At 39.8% G+C, this 22142-nt stretch overlaps 1 protein-coding gene across 1 annotated transcript; it reads right to left on the bottom strand.

The window, feature by feature from the left end:
* Positions 1-6065: 6065 nt before the first annotated feature.
* LOC140599048 (uncharacterized) lies at positions 6066-21006 on the bottom strand. Its single transcript, XM_072758972.1, has 3 exons — positions 20862-21006; positions 19878-19973; positions 6066-8472 (listed from the first exon to the last, which is right to left on the bottom strand). Exons 1-3 carry the CDS (start codon positions 20893-20895, stop codon positions 6680-6682), a joined length of 1923 nt encoding a protein of 640 aa, XP_072615073.1. The 5' UTR covers positions 20896-21006; the 3' UTR covers positions 6066-6679.
* Between the last annotated feature and the right edge of the window lie 1136 nt (positions 21007-22142).

The following is a 22142-nucleotide window of genomic DNA, read 5'->3' as shown; positions in this document are numbered from 1 at the left end:
GATTGCGAGTTTCTTTTTTAAGATTTTATTTATTTATTCATGAGAGACACAGAGAGAGGCAGAGACATAGGCAGAGGGAGAAGCAGGCTCCATTACAGATGCCCGATGTGGAACTTGATCCCAGGACTCTGGGATCATGCCCTGAGCCAAAGGCAGATGCTCCACACAGGTGTCCCAGATTTGGAGGTTTTATTATGTTAGGTGAATTACTGCAGTTTAATAGGAAAAGGCATCTGCCCCATGACCAACGTGGATTTCATGAAAACAGAATGAGTTAATTTATTAGACAGAAAAAACAAAATTTTTATTAGACAGTATTCATTTGTGTGTAAGCAGTGTCAAAGTGCAATGTCAGGTATCACAGTAAGTGAAGAGTCATATCACATTATGAAGTGATCGATGTGATACCATAAGTATGAAACTTCAAGGTTTGATACAATAGTGTAGAAATGAAGTTGTTAGTATTATCAGATCACCTCTTTCTCTATTCACACCTGAGTAACAGGAAGCTATTATCAAAAAAGATGTGGGAAGTCTTGTGCATAGTAGAAACTGTGGAGAAATCCATGTTGAACTGAGGCATGGTACTAAAATCTTTTTTAAACCAGAGAGAATGTCACAAAATGCATTTGAGCCTAACAGCTGCTCTATGAAACACACGATGCAAAGCTTTTTTAGTACTGGTTACTTCCTCACGTCAACAGTCAATAATCACCAGAAGATGGATGTTCCAATAGAGACGGAATCAACGTCTCCCTTACGTGCATCCTAACCCATAGTTAGAGAAAAATATTTCTATTTTTGAAACTGTCACTCAGAGACCATTCTTTTCACAACTTGAAAACCTTTACTTATCTCCCTCTGAGGTGTCCAGGGGGCTTTTCATTCACTTGTTTCCTTGTTTCCTTGTTCTTCTGAAGGCCGGCTCTCTGAATATTTCTCCTCTATATCGCAAAATCTGTCAGTTCTCACTTCCTCCTTGGGCTTTTTCCGTAGCCCTGAACAAGTCTCACTGTGAAGTAATGACCTAGAGCTTTTGAGGTTTGCTTTGGGGTGGATCAGCTTTGAGGTCCAAGATTCCCTTTGGAGTTGGCAGTGAGGTTCTCAATATCAAAAGAGGAGGGACAGCCTGTAGTGCTTAGTGGGCACTTGATATTCGGGCTGCTCTGTGCAGACTGGGATTAAAGAAATTACACGTGTAATCCAGATGGGGTCAGTGGCCTCAATAAAGTGCAAAGTCCTGAAAAATGCAGAGGACTAAGGGGGCATGAGCTCTGCCAGAATTTAAAAAGCTCATTAGAGAATGAATGAGAGCATCACTGAATACAAAATAGAGATTGGTATAGGGAGTAGAATAAATTATTCCAAAACCTGAAATCAGTTATCAACACTGCCCTTAAAATCATACATCAAATTTGATTTGTTAATTAATTTTTAAACAATAGAATCAATCTAGATATCTAAAACTTGGAGGTGTATGAAATAATCTATACTGCATTCATTGAACTGAATGCCCGTTGTATATCGAGGAATTGTTCTGGATCATTCAGTATAAGTGAGAGACAAAGGCTTACAATTCAACACTGGGGAAGCAATGTAGAACTTTGGCTTTGCAATCAGACAGTTTCAAGTGTGGTTCCAATAGTTGTTACCAAAGCAACATTTCTTTTTTTGGGCAAATATTTCAAATACTTCTAAAGAAGTTATGTTCTGTACTAATATATATACAATACGAATCCCTCCCTACCAAAACATACGCTCCAATTTTCCTAGCTCTATGCCTTTTTAAAATATACATACAGATATTGAGTTAAAAGGATGCATGCCATTTTATGAGCATATTGTGTCACATAAGGTGATGCAGCTTTTCTCAACATTTCTGTGATATGTTTTAGAGATGTTTCAGTAGTAGTAAAAATGGAATTAGGACAAATCTTAAAATATCCATCTAAGTATTTTCTATTGAACACATAGATGCCATTTTTAATTTCTTCTATATAAAGAATGTTGTGATTCATATTTCAGACACATTTGTATATATTTCTTTGTTAAACCTTTTTTTTTATTTGAGAGAGCAAATGCGGAGGGAGAGGGAAAGGGAGCAACGGGCTCCCCACTGACCAGAGAGCGAGACTTGGGACTCAATCCCAGGACCCTGGGATCATGACCTGAGCTGAAGGCAGATAGATGCTTAACTCACTCAGCCACCCAGGTGCCCCTATTTATTTCTAGGAGTAGTAGAATGTGAACTATAATTACTACTTCACAGGTAAATGAATTGAAAATTTTTACACATACTGGACAGCTCTTCCCTAAAGTTGCACTTATGTCCTATTTTATTCATAGTTTTTTTTTTCCTCCTGGCTTCACCAGTACTCTTTATTACCATTTATTTTTATCTCATCTATCATGAGGCTAAAAGTGCTATCCATGTATTTATTTGTACTCCACCTCTAGCTGTGAAATCTGATCAATTTTCATTCTTGAATATTCAAGTTATTTTATCAATTAGCTTCTCCTATACTTAGAAAAATGAGGTTCAATTGCAGAGGTATTCTGTCTTTTAATCCTATTTAATAATTAAAATATTTTCTCTTTGGCTAACACTAATTATTTACCTATAATACCTAAAAAAATGTATATGCTCCTGATTCTATTGTTAAATGTATACATACCATAATTCTGATTTTGTAGCTAGGCACCAGTCCATGCTTGAAAATGCTGAATATTCTTATACACTTAGTCAACATATTCTAAGATTATGTTTAACTTGGGATGCCCGGGTGGCTCAGAGGTTGGGCATGTCTGCCATTGGCTCAGGGCATGATCCCAGAGTTCTGGGGATCGGGTCCCACATCAGGCTCTCTGCATGGAGCCTGCTTCTCTTCCCTTTTCCTTTTTCTCTGCTTCTGTGTGTCTCTTGTGAATAAATAAAATGTTTAAAAAATATATTATGTTGAACTCTTTTTAGAATTTTGTCTTTTTCCATTTTAGTGAGTTTATATTAAAGTTATATGAAAATAAACCCACACTACCACTAGGCAGTCTGTTCTGGAGAACATAATTAGCTGTACATTTCAAAGGTGCTTCTTCCTTTTGACCTAAGTCTGTCTCCAGATGCTCTTCAGATTGTCCAGCTTCAGCATCAACTATTTCCCAGGTCTCTAGATTGATGGCCTTCTTTGCAGCCTTCTCTTGCCAGCTCTCTCAATTGATTTAGTCAATTCATTAAAGAAACCTTTCACTCTCTATGTAGATATATAGAGAAATAGAGATCTATTTCTCTTTATGATAAGCTTATATCTATTTCTATAGCTATAGATCTATAGAGACAGATATTAAAAGTACGAAAAGATAGATATGAATTCTATTGATTTTGTTTCTTTGCAGAAACCCATACATATTTTAGCATCTCTACTTTCTTCATCCAATATTGAAGTGCTGAATTTCAACTCCTACTAATAATTATATATGTGTAATTTGACAAAACCTCCTACCAATGTGCTTCCTTTCAAAAATTTTTGTATTACTACAAAATTGAAAACACAGGAGACAGTTAACTCCTAAATTCCATTTGAAATTCTACACATATATGTGCCTTTTTTTTTTTTAAGATTTTATTTATTCATTCATGAGAGACACAGAGAGAGGCAGAGACACAGGCAGAGCATGAAGCAGGTTCCCTGAAGGAAGCCCAATGTGGGAACTCGATCCCGGGACTCCAGGATCACGCCCCGGGCTGAGGGCAGGCACCAAACAGCTGACCACCGAGGAATCCCGTATATGTGTTTAACAGCTGAATTTATAGTCTTGAGATGTTATACTACTAGGTCTTCTCATACGGGCATTTATTTGGGGTTCTTTTAAAACAGATTTGCATACAATTTACATGCTCTATAATTCACCTATTTAAAATGTACAAACGGTAGGTCTTTAACTGATTCTACACATAGGTGCAGGCAAACCGTAGTCAAATCACATGTAATCACCTCTAAAGAAAACTCATTCTTTAGCTATCACCATCCCCACCATCACCAGCAACCACTAATATTGTTTCCCAGTCTCATTGAGATATAATCAACATAAAACATTATTAGTTTAAGATACATGCTTCATATAAGTATATATATATATATATATATATAAAGATTATCTTATATATTAAGATTATCTTATTCATAAGAGTCACAGAAAGAGACAGGCAGAGACATAGGCAGAGGGAGAAACAGGCTCCATGCAGGTAGCCTGATGTGGGACTCGATCCCGGGACTCCAGGATCACACCCTGGGCCAAAGGTAGCCACTCAACCACTGACCCACCCAGGCATCCCAGTATGTATTATTTTATTTTATTTTATTTTATTTTATTTTATTTTATTTTATTTTATTTTAAATCTTTTTTTTGAATATTATTTATTTATGATAGTCATACAGAGAGAGAGAGAGAGGCAGAGACAAGGCAGAGATACAGGCAGAGGGAGAAGCAGACTCCATGCACCGGGAGCCCGATGTGGGATTCAATCCCGGGTCTCCAGGGTCACACCCTGGGCCAAAGGCAGGCGCCAAACCGCTGCGCCACCCAGGGATCCCGTATATATTATTTTAAAACATAGTTAACATCACCTTAGTTAAAATTTTTCACGTGATAAGAATTTTTAAGAGCTATTCAATTAGAAACCTTTAAATGTATTGTTAGAGCATCCATTGTATAAATGCACATTATCTACTTGTCTGCCAATGGGCAAGTTATTTCCATATTTTGCCTATCATGAATAAGGTTGCAACTTGCTTATTTTTCACGTATTTGTGAATTTTCTAGTTTTGTGCTTGAAATTGACTTCTAGTTTCATGCCAAAGTGGCTTGGAAAAGATGCTCGGTATGATTTCAGTCATATATTAATTAGGACTTCTTTTGTGGCCCAATATAAAATCGATACTGGAGAATGCTTCATGGGCCTGTGAGAAGAATCTGTTTTACTGATGCTGTTGGATGGAATGTTCTGCCTGCTTCTATCATTAAAGTCTGACATCACCTTATTGATTTTGTCTGGAAAATCTATCCATTATCGAAGGTACAATATTAAAGTTCCCCCCCCCCCCCACCTTTGAAAAGATCTCATTTCTTTATTCATGAGAGACACAGAGAGAGAGAGAGGCAGAGGGAGAAGCAGGCTCCATGCAGGAGGCCCAGGAAGCCAGATACAAGACTCGATCCTGGGACTCCAGAATCACACCCTGAGCCAAAGGCAGACACTCAACCGCTGAGCCACCCACTCGTCCCCTGAAGTCCCCTTCTAATGTATTGCCATCTTTTCCTCTCTTCTTCTCTGTTAATACTTGCTTCATGTGTTATGTACTTTCGTGTTGGGTACATAGATAATCATAAGGTTATATCCATTTGTTGAACTGACCCCCTTATTTTTTTATTTTTTATTTTTCAGGAAAAGCAGGTTATATTTAATTGAAAAAGTGTAAAAGATTGCTATAGATCTATCAATCAAACTTCGGTTGTTTAGGGCAGCCCGGGTGGCTCAGTGGCTTAGCGACACCTTCAGTTCTGGGTGTGGTCCTAAAAACCCGGGATCAAGTCCCATGTCAGGTTCCCTACAGGGAGCCTATTTCTCCCTCTTCCTATGTCTCTGCCTTCTCTCTATTGTCTCTCATGAATAAATAAAATCTTTAAAAATATATATTTTCTTCATATATTCATGTTGTATTGTCCTTAATGTTCCATGGAAAATTAGGTATGATGAATCCCACTTAAGGAAGAAGAGCATCTCATATCTTTGATGCAACAAGAATCACTTACATAGTTTCACAAACCCACTAGGAATAAAAAAATTTTCTGAGGAGTTGTGACTATAGAAACACATTAATATTTGCAAAAGTCACAAATCTCATATAGGCTCAATGAAAACAAAAACACATTGAAATTATACCCATGCAAAAATCCATCCCTTCTCTCTTTTGAAGCATAATTGCACATACATGATCTAACTGACTAACTTTATATTAGTCCCTTTTTGATGTGATGTCTGAATAGAGTGACAGATAAACTGCTTTGTACTATGAATTGTGACATTTATTCACATTTTATGTTCAATTAAATACATTTCTAATTATTTTTACCTTTCAAGTTACTTTTCTTCTCTGAACTGTGAGGTTTCCTAAGGTGTAACATGCTCTCCTCCTTCATTATGTTGCTACACTTTGAACCAAGATTGTGTTTTGGGATACTGAGTAAGGATTTGATTCCAGTTAAAGATTTGGCCACTTTCTTCCCATTTCAATTTTGTTTTTGTATGATAACTGTAATATGGAGCACGTTATGACTTCCAGCTAGAGGTTTGCCACATTCATTCGATTTTGTATCATTTTTCCTCTATATGAACTCAGTGATACTGCGTGAGGGTTGAACATCCTGAAACCTTTACCACATTCTTTAGTTATAATATTTCTCTCTAGTATGAATTCTGTAATGATGAGAGAGGCTTGAGAAATATGAAAGGGCTTGCCTATATTTATAATCACTTCCACTATCCATTCTCTGATAAGGAATGAAAGTGTAACATTGCTTAAGGGTCTTGCCACATTCTTTACACATGTATTAGTTACTCTCCAATATGAATGCTCTGATGTAGAGTTAAGGTTCAACAGGTCTTAAAAATTCTCTCACTGTCTTATATTTGTAAGAACTGCTCAAGTATGAATCCTGTGATGTCGAATAAAGTTTGATTGATGGATAAAGGCCTTCCCACATTCGTTACATTTATAAGGTCTCTCTCCAGTATGAATTTTGTGATGCTGAGTAAGGTTTGATTGCTGATAAAAACCCTTGCCGCATTGTTTACATTGGTAAGATTTCTCTCCAGTATGAATTCTGAGATGTTGACTAAAGCTTGATTGATGGAGAAAAGCCTTGCCACATTCTTTACATTCATAAGGTTTCTCTCCAGTATGAAGTTTGTGATGGTGAATAAAGCTTGACCGGTGGCTGTAGGTCCTGCCACATTCTTCACATTTATAAGGTTTCTCTCCAGTATGGATTCTGTGATGTTTACTAAGGTTAAAGTGGTGGTTAAAAGCTTTGCCACATTCCTCACATTGATAAGGTTTCTCTTTAGTGTGAATTCTGTGATGTTGAGTAAGGCCTGACTGATGGATAAATGCCTTGCCACATTCTTTACATTCATAAGGTTTCTCCCCAGTATGGATTTTGTAATGTTGAGTAACACTTGATTTATATATAAAGGCCTTGCCACATTCCTTACATTCATAAGACTTCTCTCTAGTATGAAATCTGTGATGTCGAGTAAGGTTTGAGTGCTGGTTAAAGGCCTTGCCACATTCTTTACATTGGTAAGGTTTCTCTCCAGTATGTAATTTGTGATGTCGAATAAGGTTTGGTTGGCGGTTAAAGGTCTTGCCACATTCTTTACATATATAAGGTTTCTCTCCTGTATGAGTTCTGTGATGTTGAGTAAGTTTTGATTGGCAGATAAATGCTTTGCCACATTGTTTACATTGATAAGATTTCTCTCCCTTATGAATTGTGTGATGCTGAGTGAGGACGATTGATGGATAACGGCCTTGCTACGTTCTTGACCCTTGTAAGCTTGCTCTCTACTACACACTGTCTTGTGTGTGCGTATTCTTGATGACTGACTCAACAGGTTCCCAGGTTTAGTGTATGTGCATGGTTTTTTTCTCCCATGAATTGTCGGATGATCACCAACACCGGTGGAGTGGTTAAGATCATTTTCACAATCATTGTATTTATAAGGATTCTCACTCCTATGCATAGTGTTATATACAAGGTTGGCTCTTTGATGAAAGACATCCCCCCATGTATTACATTCAGAATGGGTCTCTGGAGAATGAGTCCTCAGATGTTTATCAACATTTGGGCCTTGATTACATTGTTCCTCAGATTCACTGCCTTGAGCAAGTCTGTCTTCACTGAAAATGGTCTGGTCATTTTGTAGGGTTGAGTCCTTGGTGAAGGACCTCTCAAATTGAAACCACCTAGCAGTTGCTTCTTCATTTGTAAATCTCTGATGTTTAGACATATTTGACTGAAAAGTCGGTCTAATCCTATTTTTCAGATTGTTCAAATTATTATCTTCAGCATGGTAACTTTCCAGATTTTCTACATTATCTTTCCATAAATATGTATCTTTGAGTATTTGATTTGAGCTGTTGCCTACAGAAACACTCTGCTTTATAGAACTAGTGGCCTGAAAAGGAAAGGTTTTACACAATGTTTTATATCCTTCACCATGTGGGGCAGTGAGATTCTTATTATGGGAAGTAGCCTCAATTTGGATATATCCTTTATGATCATTGTCCCAGTCTATCATTAAGTGTAACTTCTCAAGAACACTATGTTTATATGGACCCACTGACACATTTGGAAATGAAGCTTCTTTGCACAGCTCTGACAGGAAGCTTGGGGTGTCATGTGAAGATACAGCTGAAAAATATAGAATAACAGAAAAGGTAAGTCATTCCACTTACTTCTTTCAGAAGAAAATACTGATGACATCTAATACACAGCCATCAAATCAGTCAGAGAATATCAGCAAGATGGTTGAGGAGTCCTCAGGACTTCATCCCTCCATGGACACATAAACTTGTACACAACATAGTGACCACATAGCTTAACAGTTAATTCCATACTGTGACACAAAACACTTTCCTGTAGCTCAAGTAATCATGAAAGGTACCATAGGAGCCCAAAATCAGCAGAGGGAAGGAATTTTTTAAAAAACTATTTTACTTATTTGAGACAGAGACAGACAGAGAGAGAGAGACAGACAGAGAAAGAGAGAGAATGAGCAAGGGGAAGGCCAAAGCAGAGGGGCAAGCAGACTCCCTGTTCAGCATGACACAAGATTTAAACCCAGGACCTCGAGATCATGACCTGAGCTGAACTCAAACACTTAACTGACTGGGCAATCCTGTCACTCTGTGGAAGAAAGGAAACTTAAACATAAAACAGAAATGAATAAAATAGAATTTAGGAAAATATCAACAATACGAGGATTTGGTTTTCAGAAAAAATAAAAATAAAAATTGATGGACCTAGAACTAAAGTAAGAATGAAAGAGGAAACCAACTAAAATAGGAAGAAATGGTATAACCAATACTACAGAAATGAAAATAATTAAAAGAGGCAATGATACATATATATGCCAAGGAATAAATACCGTTGAATGGATATGAATACCGAAAAAGGGTCCAGCCTGGTGGCTCAGCGGTTCAGTGCCCCCTTTGGCCCAGGGCCTGATCCTGGAGACCAAGGATCCAGTCCCATGTCGGGCTCCCTGCATTGAGCCTGCTTCTCCCTCTGCCTGTGTCTCTGCCTCTCTCTCTCTGTTTCTCACGAATAAATAATAAAATCTTTAAAAAAAGCCAAAAAGATCTAACTTACCTGGACTCCATCATGAAGCAATCTCTAAAACAATCTCAACTGATCTATGCCTACTAAGTAAATTGACAAGGTAATTTTAAAAAACCTCCGAACAAGGAAAAATCCTATGCCAGATGAATTCACGGGATAATTCATACAATATATAATGAGAAAGCACTTCAATATCCTCAAATATTTGCAAGGAGTAAAGAGAAGGGAGAAAATGACAACACTCTCTGTGACACCAGCATTAGCAGCTTATCAAAGCCATAGGAGAAACTACAAGTAAAGAAATCTACGAACTACTATCTGTGAGGAATATTCATGCAAAGTCCACAATGAAATAATGCAAATGGAATCAAAAGCACACTTTACCATTTTACAACATGATCAAGTGAGAATTCTTCTGGAATTCAATACTATCAATTTGAGACTGCACATTAACAGGAAGAGGATCATAATAACTAACCGGACACGTTGAAGAGATTATACAAAGATTTTACTCCATAGTAAAAGGAAGTAACTACAACAAAGCAAATAAAACCAAGAGTTGGTTATTCTCCTTCCAACCAGAAGCCTACTGTGAAAATGACATAAACTACCAAATTTTGGAAAGTATGTAGATAAGCCAGAAATCCCATGTGCTGCGATGTGTGTGAAAAGTGTTATAAAGATTGTGGGATGGAGTTTCATAGTGTCTGTTAAAGCTGAATAAACCTATTTACCAACAATTCACTCCCACACACACACACACACACACACAGGCAGCAGATATATCTACATTTTTCACATAAAGACAAATTATAGATTTTACATGCCAGTAATAGTCATGACAGTCATAGACCGAGAACCATTCACTTGCCTATTAATACTAGAATGATGCATTCAGTTGATATTCACACGATGGAACTGGATCCATCCAACTCTAATGAATGGTGCACAGCAACATGCAGTGATACATACATTTACAGGCAAGAGACAGAAAGGAAAAAAATGCCAATTACAAAAGAGTTCCCGTCACCTGATTACATTCATGTAAAGTACAAAAACAAGGACAGACACCTATTCCTCATGTGTTTTTTTTTTTTTTTTAAACAAGGGGACTGCTACCCCAATGTTTTTTTTTTTTAATTTTTATTTATTTATTTATGACAGTCACACACACACACACACACAGAGAGAGAGAGAGAGAGAGAGAGAGAGAGGCAGAGACACAGGCAGAGGGAGAAGCAGGCTCCATGCACCAGGAGCCCGACGTGGGATTCGATCCCGGGTCTCCTGGATCGCGCCCTGGGCCAAAGGCAGGCGCCAAACCGCTGCGCCACCCAGGGTTCCCTATTCCTCATGTGTTAAAGGAGTGTTGAGCTTTCGGGAAAATTACTAAGGACCTCAAGGGGAATTTTAGAGGATAAACAAAATAAAGTTTCTTGAGCTCAATGGATTATAGAGATGGGATTCGGTTGTGAAATCCCACTGAACTGTTCACCTACGATCTCCACATGTGACTTTACTTTAAAAAAATGTCAAGAATAAGAGATGTATATTGAAAGATCAGTGTCAGGGCACCTGAGTGGCTCAGTGGGTTAAGCATCTGCCTTTGGCAGAAGTCATGATCTCAGGGCCCCAGGATCCTTGCTCAGCAGCAGGGAGTCCGCTTCTCCCTCTCCCTCTACTCTGTTCTCTCTCTTTCTCTCTCTAATAAATAAAGTCTTTAATCAATCAATCAAACAAACAAACAAACAAATACTCAAATAAAAGTGTCATAATGTATGCTGACAAGTTGAAATTAAAGTTAGGAAGGAACTTCCCACTGTGACTAAATTTTCATGGCGTGCAAGAATTTATAGCTAAAGCAATATGGTACTGAGTATACAATATTCACAAAAAAAGAAGGAAATATAGAATTATTTTCTTAAAATTCATATAGGAAAACACAAAAAAATTAAGCGGATAGAGTGTAAAGTAAAAACACAGTAATTCCAAACCCCAACATCTCCATTAGAATACTAAACATATATAAACTAAATGTTCCTGGTAACACTAAACTTTGCTTGAATATATTCCGTTGGAATTTTCCTAGAGTTGTAACTGAAACGTGAGGATGAAATTGGAAAAAAACTAAACAAAAAACAAAACCGCGTGTGATAACCAATTAAACACGCTGCATGGCAAAAATAAGAATGATATCGAATAATTTTTAACACTGAAGGAGTTTGTCACTCTTCTTCATAATGTTGTTAAGTATCTAAATGTACTCCATTGCATCTCATCAATAACACATAATCAGTGTGTGCATATTTATATACACATATAAACATATACACACATACATACATGTATGTAGCAAGACATTCATTTTTACCTCACGAGATATAAAAGTATTCATCACAGAGGGTTGACATCATAAAGATGGTGACATAGGTAGATCCCACTTCTGTACTTCTCATAATAAGCTCAACTAGCAACTATACACATAAGACATCACTGGGCAATTCTCAGGACTCAGGGCTGATGCTGAGCACCCCCTGGACTACAGAGATCAATAGGGACAGCATCAGAAGGTTAAGTGGAGTCGTTTCCCTATGACCACAGTACACTTCCCCATGGGCCAGCACAGTGCCTCACCATGGGGGACGACCTAGAACTAGGGTCTTCTCCCAAGAAGAAAAGAGCCCAGAGTAGGTCAATGACACGGTGGGCATTGTGCCTTGGGGAGGATGGCTTTCCCTGAATGAATCATTATCCTTCAGTGGAACCACTTTAAAATGTGAGTATAACATGATACCCAACTTTATTTTATCAGTTTTGACAACTGATAAAAATCCTCTTTCCACTCAGATCAGGAAGGGTGTTAAGGACTGCATGGGCTGTGAAACCACATAGGGATATCAAGACTAAAAACTGGGTGGGCCATTGGAGGCATCCATGGTCATTTTAAGCATCCATGACTGGTGACCTGCTCCTAAGATATGCAGTGCTTTGCACACAGTCAAGAACACAGGACTAGATTGAACATGGGGCTGAGTGGAAGTGAGGGAGGGAGGTTGTGCCAGCTGTGGGTCACCAACCCTGGAATGTCAAACATGTATAGTGAAGCAGATCTAGGTGGGGGTTATATACCTGGGATATCAGTGTTTCTTCTTCTGCCTATTAGTATCCAAAAGCCTTCTTCATCATCAACATCGACTCTGCCAGATGATACCTTAAACCTATGCCCAAAATGTTTAATCATCCGGAATCCTCTCTCCACACACTCCCACATCTGCACCTGGAAGGTATAGTTATCTATGTCACCCAATAGCAGCTAGGTCTGAGGACCACCAGGGAATTCATGAACTCATGTGGAATGGATCTGACTGCCTTGAATCCCAGAAAATCACCACATTCCTCAAGTCCCCATCTCTGTCAATTTATTCATCACTAGAAGCTACTTAAGACATTGCAGTGACCAAAGTGAGCTCCCGACCAGAACTTCCCCAAGTTTCAAGAGTTGTCCAGGATCATCTGGTTGATATGGTTGTCTGGCCATCTGCCTTGATCAATCCCAGAATTATGGGATTGAGCCCCACACTGAGCTCCCCACTCATTGAGGAATCTGCTTCTCCTTCTCCCTCTGCCCCTCCCCTGACTCCTGCAAGCTCTTGCATGCTCTCTCTGTGTCCCTTTCTCATATAAATGAAATCCCTTGGGAAGCCCTGATGGCTCAGCGGTTTGGCACCGCCTTCGGGCCAGAGCGTGATCCTGGAGACCCGGTTGTTGGGGGGGCTTATGGGGCGGAGAGACTACCAAAGAAAGAAAAATATAGATTAAAAATTTATAAATAGCGATAGAAAATTCTGTAGATATGGCTTGTAATTATATGTGTATTGACTTTGTTCAGTTAACAGTTTTTAAGTAGGACCCCTGGGCATTGGATGATGAGCCAAGGTTCAATAAAAGAAAACAAAGAAAGGAAAATAAAGTTTACTACTCATAGGTATTGGAGGATGTAAATACTATGCCTTGAGAGACAGCCTGAAGGGTTCAAGATTGAGTGCAGGCAGAGAAAATGACCAAGAAGTGGGGCAGATGCCATGTTTCGAGTCCATGGTTGGAGTGCTTTAGAGTTCCTGGGCTAAATCTAGAATGCACAAATCAAACCAAAATGAGTAAGATTAACTGTGCAGGGGTCTTCTCTAAGGGGAGCTTATGCTAAATACTGCCAGCAGACAGCTCTTTCACAAACACTATAGAGGAAGTCCTATCAAAAGTTACCTTTACTTGTGACTTGGGGCCTTTTATCTAGTGTACTTGCCACTGGGTAGAACTAGGGTCCGTTCAAAGCCCCTGCAGGCAGTGTGATTATACAAAATGCATTCCAACACAGCATTATCAAGAAATCATTTAGCCACACGCTCAATAATACATCTATATCATCCTTATTAGAAACATCATCCTGGGGTGCCTGGGTGGCTCAGTTGATTTAGCTTCTGTCTTCAGCTCAGCTCATGATTTCGGGGTCCCGGGATCAAGCCCTACATGGGGTTTCCTGCTTAGCAGGGAGTCTCTGCTTCTCCCTCTCCCATTGCTGTTCCCCCTGCTTGTGCTCTCTCTCACTCAAATAAATAAATAAAATCTTAAAGGAAAAAAACCCATCATACTGCTTTAGCTGGAGTATAGTATAAGGAGGAAAATACACATCACATAAACTTGGGGAAAATAACCTCAAATAGGGACGCCTGGGTGGCTGAGCAGTTGACCTTCTGCCTTTGCTCAGGGCATCATCCTGGGGTCCTGGGATCAAGGGATGGAGTCCCACATCGAGCTTCCTGCATGGAACCTGCTCCTCCCTCTGCCTAGGTCTCTGACTCTGTGTGTGTGTGTCTCGTGAATAAATGAATAAAATCTTAAAAACAAAATAACCTCAAATAATTTGAGGTTTAAGACTACAGGGAAAAAAGATTATTAGTCACAGCATCCCACTGCTCTAACAAATACAGGTGACTCCTGAATACAGCAGAGGTTCGTGCCAACACCCATGCAGTTGAAAACCCATGTATATAATATGGACTCTCTACCACTTAATTTTAATAGCCTCCTGTTGACCAGAAACCTAATCAAAAACAGTCCATTAAAGATGCCTCGGTGGCTCAGTCTATTAACCGTCTACCTTTGGCTCAGGTCATGATCCCAGGGTCCTGAGATCGAGCCCAAATCTGCTTTCCCTCTCCCTCTACTGCTCCCCCTGCATATTCTCTCTCTTTCTCTCATTAAAGAAAAAAACTCAATGAATATACATGTTATTTTACAGATGATAATACTACAACAAAGGATGCTCAAAAAAAGACAATATTAAGAAGAGCAGAGGAAAGAGAAAATACATTTACAATACTGTACTATAAATAAATATCGCTATAAATAGACCTACACGGTGTTCAAACTCACATAGCACAAAGGTCAAGTATACTTTGTGTCCCTGTCTCCTTACCTACAACCTTGATGAAGTTGGGGCAGGCTATAGTTGGTATGGGATAAAACTTCAATCCAGGGCAGAGTCCGGTGGCTCAGCGGATTACCGCTGCCTTTGGCCCAGGGCATGATCCTGGAGACCCGGGATCCATTTCCCACACTGGGCTTCCTGCAGGGAGCCTGCTTCACCCTCTGCCTGTGCCTCTGCCTCTCTTTCTCTGTCTCTATCTCTCTCTCTCTGTGTCTTTCATGATTAAATAAATAAAATCCTTAAAAAAAAAAAAAAAACAAACAAACTTCACTCCAGATCACTGTTAACACATTAGAATCCATCCAGTGTTACTAATTAAAACATATAATTTCAAATGCACTCTAAAGACACCACTACCACATCACCATGATTCTTAGTCAAAATACCCATTATAAGCATTCAGACAAACAAGAACCATTCTTGTTCCTCAGAGGTAATTTTCTGTGAATTCTGTTCTCAATGCCTTTTTAAAAATTTTTTTAAGATTTTATTTACTTAATCATAAGAGACACAAAGACAGAGGCAGAGACCTAGGCAGAGGGAGAGCAGTCTCACTGCACAGAGCCTGAGGTGGGACTCAATCCCAGGACCCCCAGATCACGCCCTGAGCCAAAAGGCAGAGGCTCAACCACTGAGCTACCCAGGCTTCCCTCTCAATGCTTTTTAAACAGAGACCAGGGCAGCCCCGGTGGCCCAGCAGTACAGCGCCGCCTGCAGCCTGGGGTGTGATCCTGGAGACCTGGGATCGAGTCTCATGTCCGGCTTCCTGCATGGAGGCTGCTTCTCCCTCTGCCTGTGTCTCTGCCTCTGCCTCTCTCTGAATAAAAATAAATAAATAAATCTTTAAAATAAATAAATAAATAAATAGAGACCAATATGGAGTAGAAATGGACTTACAATAATTTTATACCCTTTACAGAATAGCTAACTATACTTTCCTCAGATGTCTGTGAAATCTCTTTATTTCAACGGGATAACTAATATTCCTGACTTCTACCAACTGCTAATATAAAGATACATCCAGATGTTAATGAACTGCCAGCATAGTCTTAAACAGTAATTGGCAAATCTATTTATTTTTTTAAGATTGTTTATTTATTTAAATGCCCACCATTTGCTTTGACATGGATGGAACTCGAGGGTGTTATGCTGAGTGAAATATTAAAAATAGTGAAAGGGAATAAAGGGGAAAGGAGAAAACATGAGTGAGAAATATCAGAGAGAGACAGAACACAAGAGACTCCTAACTCTGGGAAACGAACAAGGGGTGGTGGAAAGGGAGGTGGGCGGTGGGGGGGGGGGCGTGACGGGGGGACGTGCCTTGAGGGGGTCAGTTGATGGGATGAGCACTGGGTGTTATGCTATATGTTGGCAAATTGAACTCCAATTAAAAAAAAATTTAAAAAAATTAAAAATAAAACAATTTGATGTCCGAAAGCCAAAAAAAAGGATTCCTTATTTATTTTAAAGACAGAATGAGTGACCAGGAGATGCTTAGAAAAGGATGGAATCCACAACACACTCCACCCCATGAGGAGACTATGGTGAGGATGCCTGAGATGATGACCGGAGCTTAAACCAAGAATCAGATGCTTAATTCACTAGGCCACGCAGGTGCTCCTTGGTAAAACTATTTAAAATTCAGGATGTTTCTTTATCTTATGTTCCTTATATCTTAAAAATTATTTTATGCATTTATTTATCTTTTTTTTCCAAGATTTTATTTATTTATTTTTGAGAGACACACGCAAGAGAAAGAGAGAGAGAAAGAGAGAGGCAGAGACACAGGCAGAGGGAGAAGCAGACTCCACGCAGGGAGCCCAACGTGGGACTCAATCCCAGGTCTTTTTTCCCATTATGAAATCTCTGCTGTTGACTGAGTTTTGAAGACCAGTTTAAAGGTTTGCCAGAGTTACTACATTTGTAAGTCTTCTCTCCTTGAGGACACAATGATGTAAAATAAGATTTGAGCTTTCATAAAAGACTTTCCCACATGTAATACTGTAGACTAGTTATCTGGAAACTGAGTTTCCTGACCCTTGATTAATGTTTCTCCCCAATATATTCCACTGATAACGTTCTGTCTCGAGTATAAACACCTCAGTGATTATGGAAGATAGAAAGGCTTTTAGTGAGGACTCTAAGTGTATAAAACATAAAGATAAAAAACGTGGGACACCTGGGTGGCTCAGCGGTTGAGCGCTTGCTTCTGCCCAGGGCGTGATCCTGGGGTCCGGGGATCAAGTACCACATCAGGCTCCCTACATGGAACCTGCTTCTTTCTCTGCCTGTGTCTCTGCCCCTCTCTCTCTCTCTCTCTGTCTCATGAATAAATGAAATCTTAAAAAAAAGATAAATAACTTGCTCCAAATTATGTATTATCTGATAACTATTAAACATTCATGTCTGAATAAAGACCCCTCCCCCCGTATTTATCTAAATTAAAGACATTGAAAAAGGATTGATTATGTATTGGTGGAAGAATAATGAACCCTCTGAAAAAGACTTCCCAAATCAGTCACATTTAGAATTTTTAAAAAGATCTTACTTATTCATGAGAGACAGACAGAGAGAGGCAGAGACACAGGCAGAGAGAGAAGCAGGCTCCTCACAGGGAGCCCGATGCGGCCCCGGGCCCCGGACCCTGGGATCATGCCCTGAGCCAAAGGAGACTCTCAACCCCTGAGCCACCCAGGCGTCCCACACTTAGAACTTTTAGCTTTCTTTCTCCATGTCTAACTTTCAGACATGTCTCAGTGAATGACTGATCCAATCTTATATTTCAAATGGTTTGAATGATTATTTTCAGGATGGACTAGGGGGAGTTTACAGAATTTGCAAATGTCCTTTCAGAGAACAGGTATGCATGAAAATGGAATTTGGCCCTCGGGTTCAAAGATACCCTTCTGCCAAGGTGACTCAGGTAAGGTGGGGTTTCCCCCCTAATGTTTTATATCCTTGACCTCTTCTGGTAGTTGAGATTTCATTACGGGTGATTTTCCTAGTTTAGTTAAATCCATCGAAACATCCTTCCTGCTTTTCCTTCCCCATCCCTTTCCCAGACATTCATTAATTATAAATACTCAGGGCCACAGCTTTTGGATCTTCCTATATAACAATCTTCTTTGCCTGTCTTTGCTAACAAGCCTAGGGTGTTATGGAAAGACAGAACTAAAAGATACAAAATAAGTTTTTCCACTTACAAAGCTCACATACATGTACATTAAAATGCTAATTTGCAAAATTAATACCTATCATAGGACATCAGCAACTGAGGAATTGGAAGCACTTAGAGCTTTGGTCTTCCATGGAGACAAAAAAGGACCAAATTACCTTTTAGAATGCTCCAGAAGCCAATGAGGAGAGCACAGCATCACCAGGCAAGTACAAATGAAGAAAGGCCGTATCAGAGAGACAAAGGAAGTTTTTGACACTTGCTCCTTGCAGCTAGCTGCTCAACCTGTCACTCCATGGCAACATCGTGAGAAAACTCTTACAAAAGAGTGGCCTGTATGTTCAATGATCTGGCTCCATTACAGCTGCCTGAGGAACTTGTTTCTGTCATACATGACATGGAAAAAAGAGAGAGTGAGAACACCCTCTGGAAGCAGTGTGGTGGCTGCTCGGACAAAAGGCAGGCACTTGTTCAAACAATGGAGAGATAATAGGGCTGAAGGGAAAGAGCCAGGAAGATACCATGAGCTATAAAGCAGTAACTGCCCTTTTGTAACGTGTAAATAACAAAAACTCAGACATGACAAATGCCCAGCATATGTGTGACAGCTGCCAGGATTACTATTATGTGTGTTCTCTACAAAGAAAGTACATAATCCTGGGCCCAGAAGCTGCTTTTCTATTTCTTTTCGATTGAGTCTCACATCGGGCTCCCTGCATGGAGCCTGCTTCTCTCTCTCCCTCTCTCTCTCTGTGTCTCATAAATAAATAAAATCTTTAAAATAAATAATAAAAATAAAAAGAAAAATAAAGAAATAAAACTTAAAAAATGAATCTTTTAAAAAAAGAATTATTCGAAGTAAAATTATTCTATATGCAAAACATTTTTTCAATATGGGAATTTTACTATCTACTTCACTTCTTATAAAGCACATACATGCCCATGTCATATCAGAACTTTTGATCTAGGGATGCCTGGGTGGCTCAGCGGTTGAGCCCCTGCCTTCAGCTCCGGGCATGATCCTGGAGTCCCGGGATCGAGTCTCACATCGGGCTCCCTGCATGGAGCCTGCTTCTCTCTCTCCCTATGTCTCTGCCTCTCTCTCTCTCTCTCTCTCTCTGTGTGTGTGTGTGTGTGTGTCTCTCATGAATAAATGAATACAACCTTAAAAAAATAAAAAATAAAGTGCTAGCAAATAAAGGTAGAATAAATAATGTAACTGGCCAGGACTAGTATGCAAATCTTAAATAATTCAGGCAAGGATCATCAAGGGACTTTATCTGATGAAATCACTGAGTTTCTAATTTTGTATGATTAAGATTAAAGCCTCCATAACAGTGGAATGCATAAATCAGAAATCATGGGATGTCTGTCTCTAGTGTTCCTGGGATTTCTGCACCAAAACCCGTATGCCCACCACAACTCTGGCACACTTCCCACACGAGGCAAAACAGAACTTAGAAAAGAGTTAGCATCAAGTTCTTCAGAAACACGGAGATTCCCCCAAGGTCCTCAAAACCATGGAGAAGCTCTCAGATTATGGAGGCCCTCCCATTCCCATGGGAGTCTCCTGGCCCTCCCTGTGGATGTGATGGACCATAACTGGACCTGAAGGAGAATCCTTAAGAGAATAAAAGAGCATGATAATGTTGCATAATAGATGCCCCTTTGGAAGAGACAGAAAAATAAAACTGGGCTTCCCCAACTGACTTTGATTCAAGGAGAGCTACTGGAACTGCTCTTTAGGGTCTATCGTCCTCCTTTAGATTTGGACCTCAACTTCTGTCATCTGCTTCACATATTCCCACCTACCTGGATGGATGGCTACTGTCTTCTTTGTCTGCAGATCCCAAGGTTCCCTCCTTTGCTCCAAAAAGGAGACCAAATCTGGCTTTGATACAATTAGACCTGTTTATTAGAGAAAGGGAATAGAAGTATTGCTGGAGATTCTTTCAATCCACTATTGTGCTCAATAGAGAAGAGAGGCCATTGTAAAATAACAGAAGATGATTTCCAAACACTGTTGACCAACAGCCACTTTAGAACAGGTAGGGTTTCAAATATTCACATCCTGACTTCCACTTCCAAGTACTACTGATATAATAATGAGTAAAAATTAGAGTTTAAATGTGGGCAATAAGGGCAGCCCGTGTGGCTCAGCGGTTTAGCGCCGTCTTCAGCCTAGGGCGTGATCCTGGAGACCTGGGATCGAGTCCCATGTCGGGCTCCCTGCATGGAGCCTGCCTCTCCCTCTGCCTGTGTGAGTCTCTGCCTCTCTCTCTCTCTCTCTCTCTCTCTCTCTGTGTCTCTAATAAATAAATAAATATCTAAAAAAAAAATGTGGGCAATACCATTTTATGCTGTTCAATGTTTAGAATTGCCACTAATCTACAGAAATGATGTTACCTTAAGGAAGGGGAAGCTAAAGCTGAAAAGCAATATCATTAAGATTTTTCTCTAAACCTACAACCAACCCCAGGTCACCTGGGTGGCTCCGCAGCTGAGCATCTGCTTGAGCATCTGCCTTTGGATCAGGGTGTGGTCCCGGAGTCCTGGGATCAAGTCCCACGTCGAGATCCTTGCATGGAGCCTGCTTCTTCCTCTGCCCACCCCCCGCCCCCTCGCTCATGAATAAATAAAAATAAAAAATAAATAAATCTAAAAACCCCAACTTATGTTCCTTACTGCATGGACTGGATTCCAGTCAGGCAATGAGGAATCACCCAAGAGACAGTCTCTAAAGGAAGGAACGAAACCTTGAGTTGGTTTGGGAAATCTCAGAGCAGTTATTCTCACCCACGAAGAGGAGGTGTCCATAGTTCTCTAACATCACATCTCTGTATAATTCCCGCTGAGTATGGTTCAGACATCTCCACTCCTCCTGAGAGAATTCTACGGCCACATCCCTGAACGTCAGCAGTCCCTGCAATAAATCCCACAATTACCAAATGGCCATTGACAAGAGTTCACAACGTACTTAAGATGAAAGAGGGAGTTAGTGTCACCAGCTAGAACCCATGATCTGACCCTTTCTGCTTACCTGCTTATAAATGCCAACCCTAGTCTCTCACATTTTACTTAACCTCTTCTTTCCACCTTAGCCTTTACTGAGGCCAAAACACCTCATGGGCAGCCTCCAGTGGTGAAACAGAAACTATCCAATGAAGAAGGGGAATGACTGCCCCGAGGAATTGTTTGGCCTGGCGCAGGTTGAGGCAGACAGACTAAGGTGTAACCCATGGAGTCATCTATAGTTACTTTTACCTCATTATAATACTAAAATTCTCCATGCATGGAGGACAAACATCATTTACCTAAAGTACAAAGTATTTTTTTAACGTCTATATGCAACCTTATGCCAGCTCTACATAAGGTAACAGGCTACCCTTTCTAAATATCCACCCTAACCCCCCATAATAGGAAATCATTCATCATTTCCCCTTGCTCTGTGAGTCTCTGCTTTGGAAGTTATGCCCTATAATCTTATTTGTGGCAAATCAAGATCCCTGTGTGGGAGAACCCCATGTAGTGTAGTTTCCATCTGTGACTCACCAAGCAGTGAACTCATGTCATTTGAGCTATTTTAGAACTAGTTCTGTCTTACGGGCGTCTCCTGCTTTATGCAGCAAAATAGCATTTAACATGGTATTAGGCTCTAATGTACTAACTTTGAGGTCAGAGGATAGCATGTGATCCACAAAACTTATAAATACTGTGTGTTTGGGATCCCTGGGTGGCTCAGCGGTTTAGCTCCTGCCTTCAGCCCAGGGCGTGATCCTGGAATCCCGGGATCGAGTCTCACATCGGGCTCCCTGCATGGAGCCTGCCTGCTGCCTGCGTCTCTGCCTCTATCTCTCTCTCTCTATCTGTGTGTCTCTCATGAATGAATAACTAAAATCTTTAAATAAATACATCAGTACATCAATACTGTGTTTATCCAATTGAAGTTGTAAATTTAAAGCATCAACATAGGTATATGCATTATTGAAAACTATGTTTATATCATACAGTTAAGTTGTGTCTTTTTCTTACAGGGAAAGTTTTGGGGGGCTACAAATGTAGTCATCAACTTTTTTT

This window comes from Vulpes vulpes, chromosome 1 (genome assembly GCF_048418805.1).
Source record: "Vulpes vulpes isolate BD-2025 chromosome 1, VulVul3, whole genome shotgun sequence".
Lineage (NCBI taxonomy): Eukaryota > Metazoa > Chordata > Mammalia > Carnivora > Canidae > Vulpes > Vulpes vulpes.
This window is presented reverse-complemented; position numbering and strand designations above follow the sequence as displayed.

What these genes read in the sequence shown, in the direction of transcription:
- LOC140599048 (XM_072758972.1), bottom strand. Translation starts at nt 20,895, where the DNA reads ATGTTAGAGAACTATGGACACCTCCTCTTCGTGG. An exon ending in TGGACACCTCCTCTTCGTGG is followed by an intron (nt 19,974 to 20,861) that starts GTGAGAATAACT and finishes TCTAATAAACAG; the next exon opens with GTCTAATTGTATCAAAGCCA. An exon ending in GACAGTAGCCATCCATCCAG is followed by an intron (nt 8,473 to 19,877) that starts GTAGGTGGGAAT and finishes TATATTTTTCAG; the next exon opens with CTGTATCTTCACATGACACC.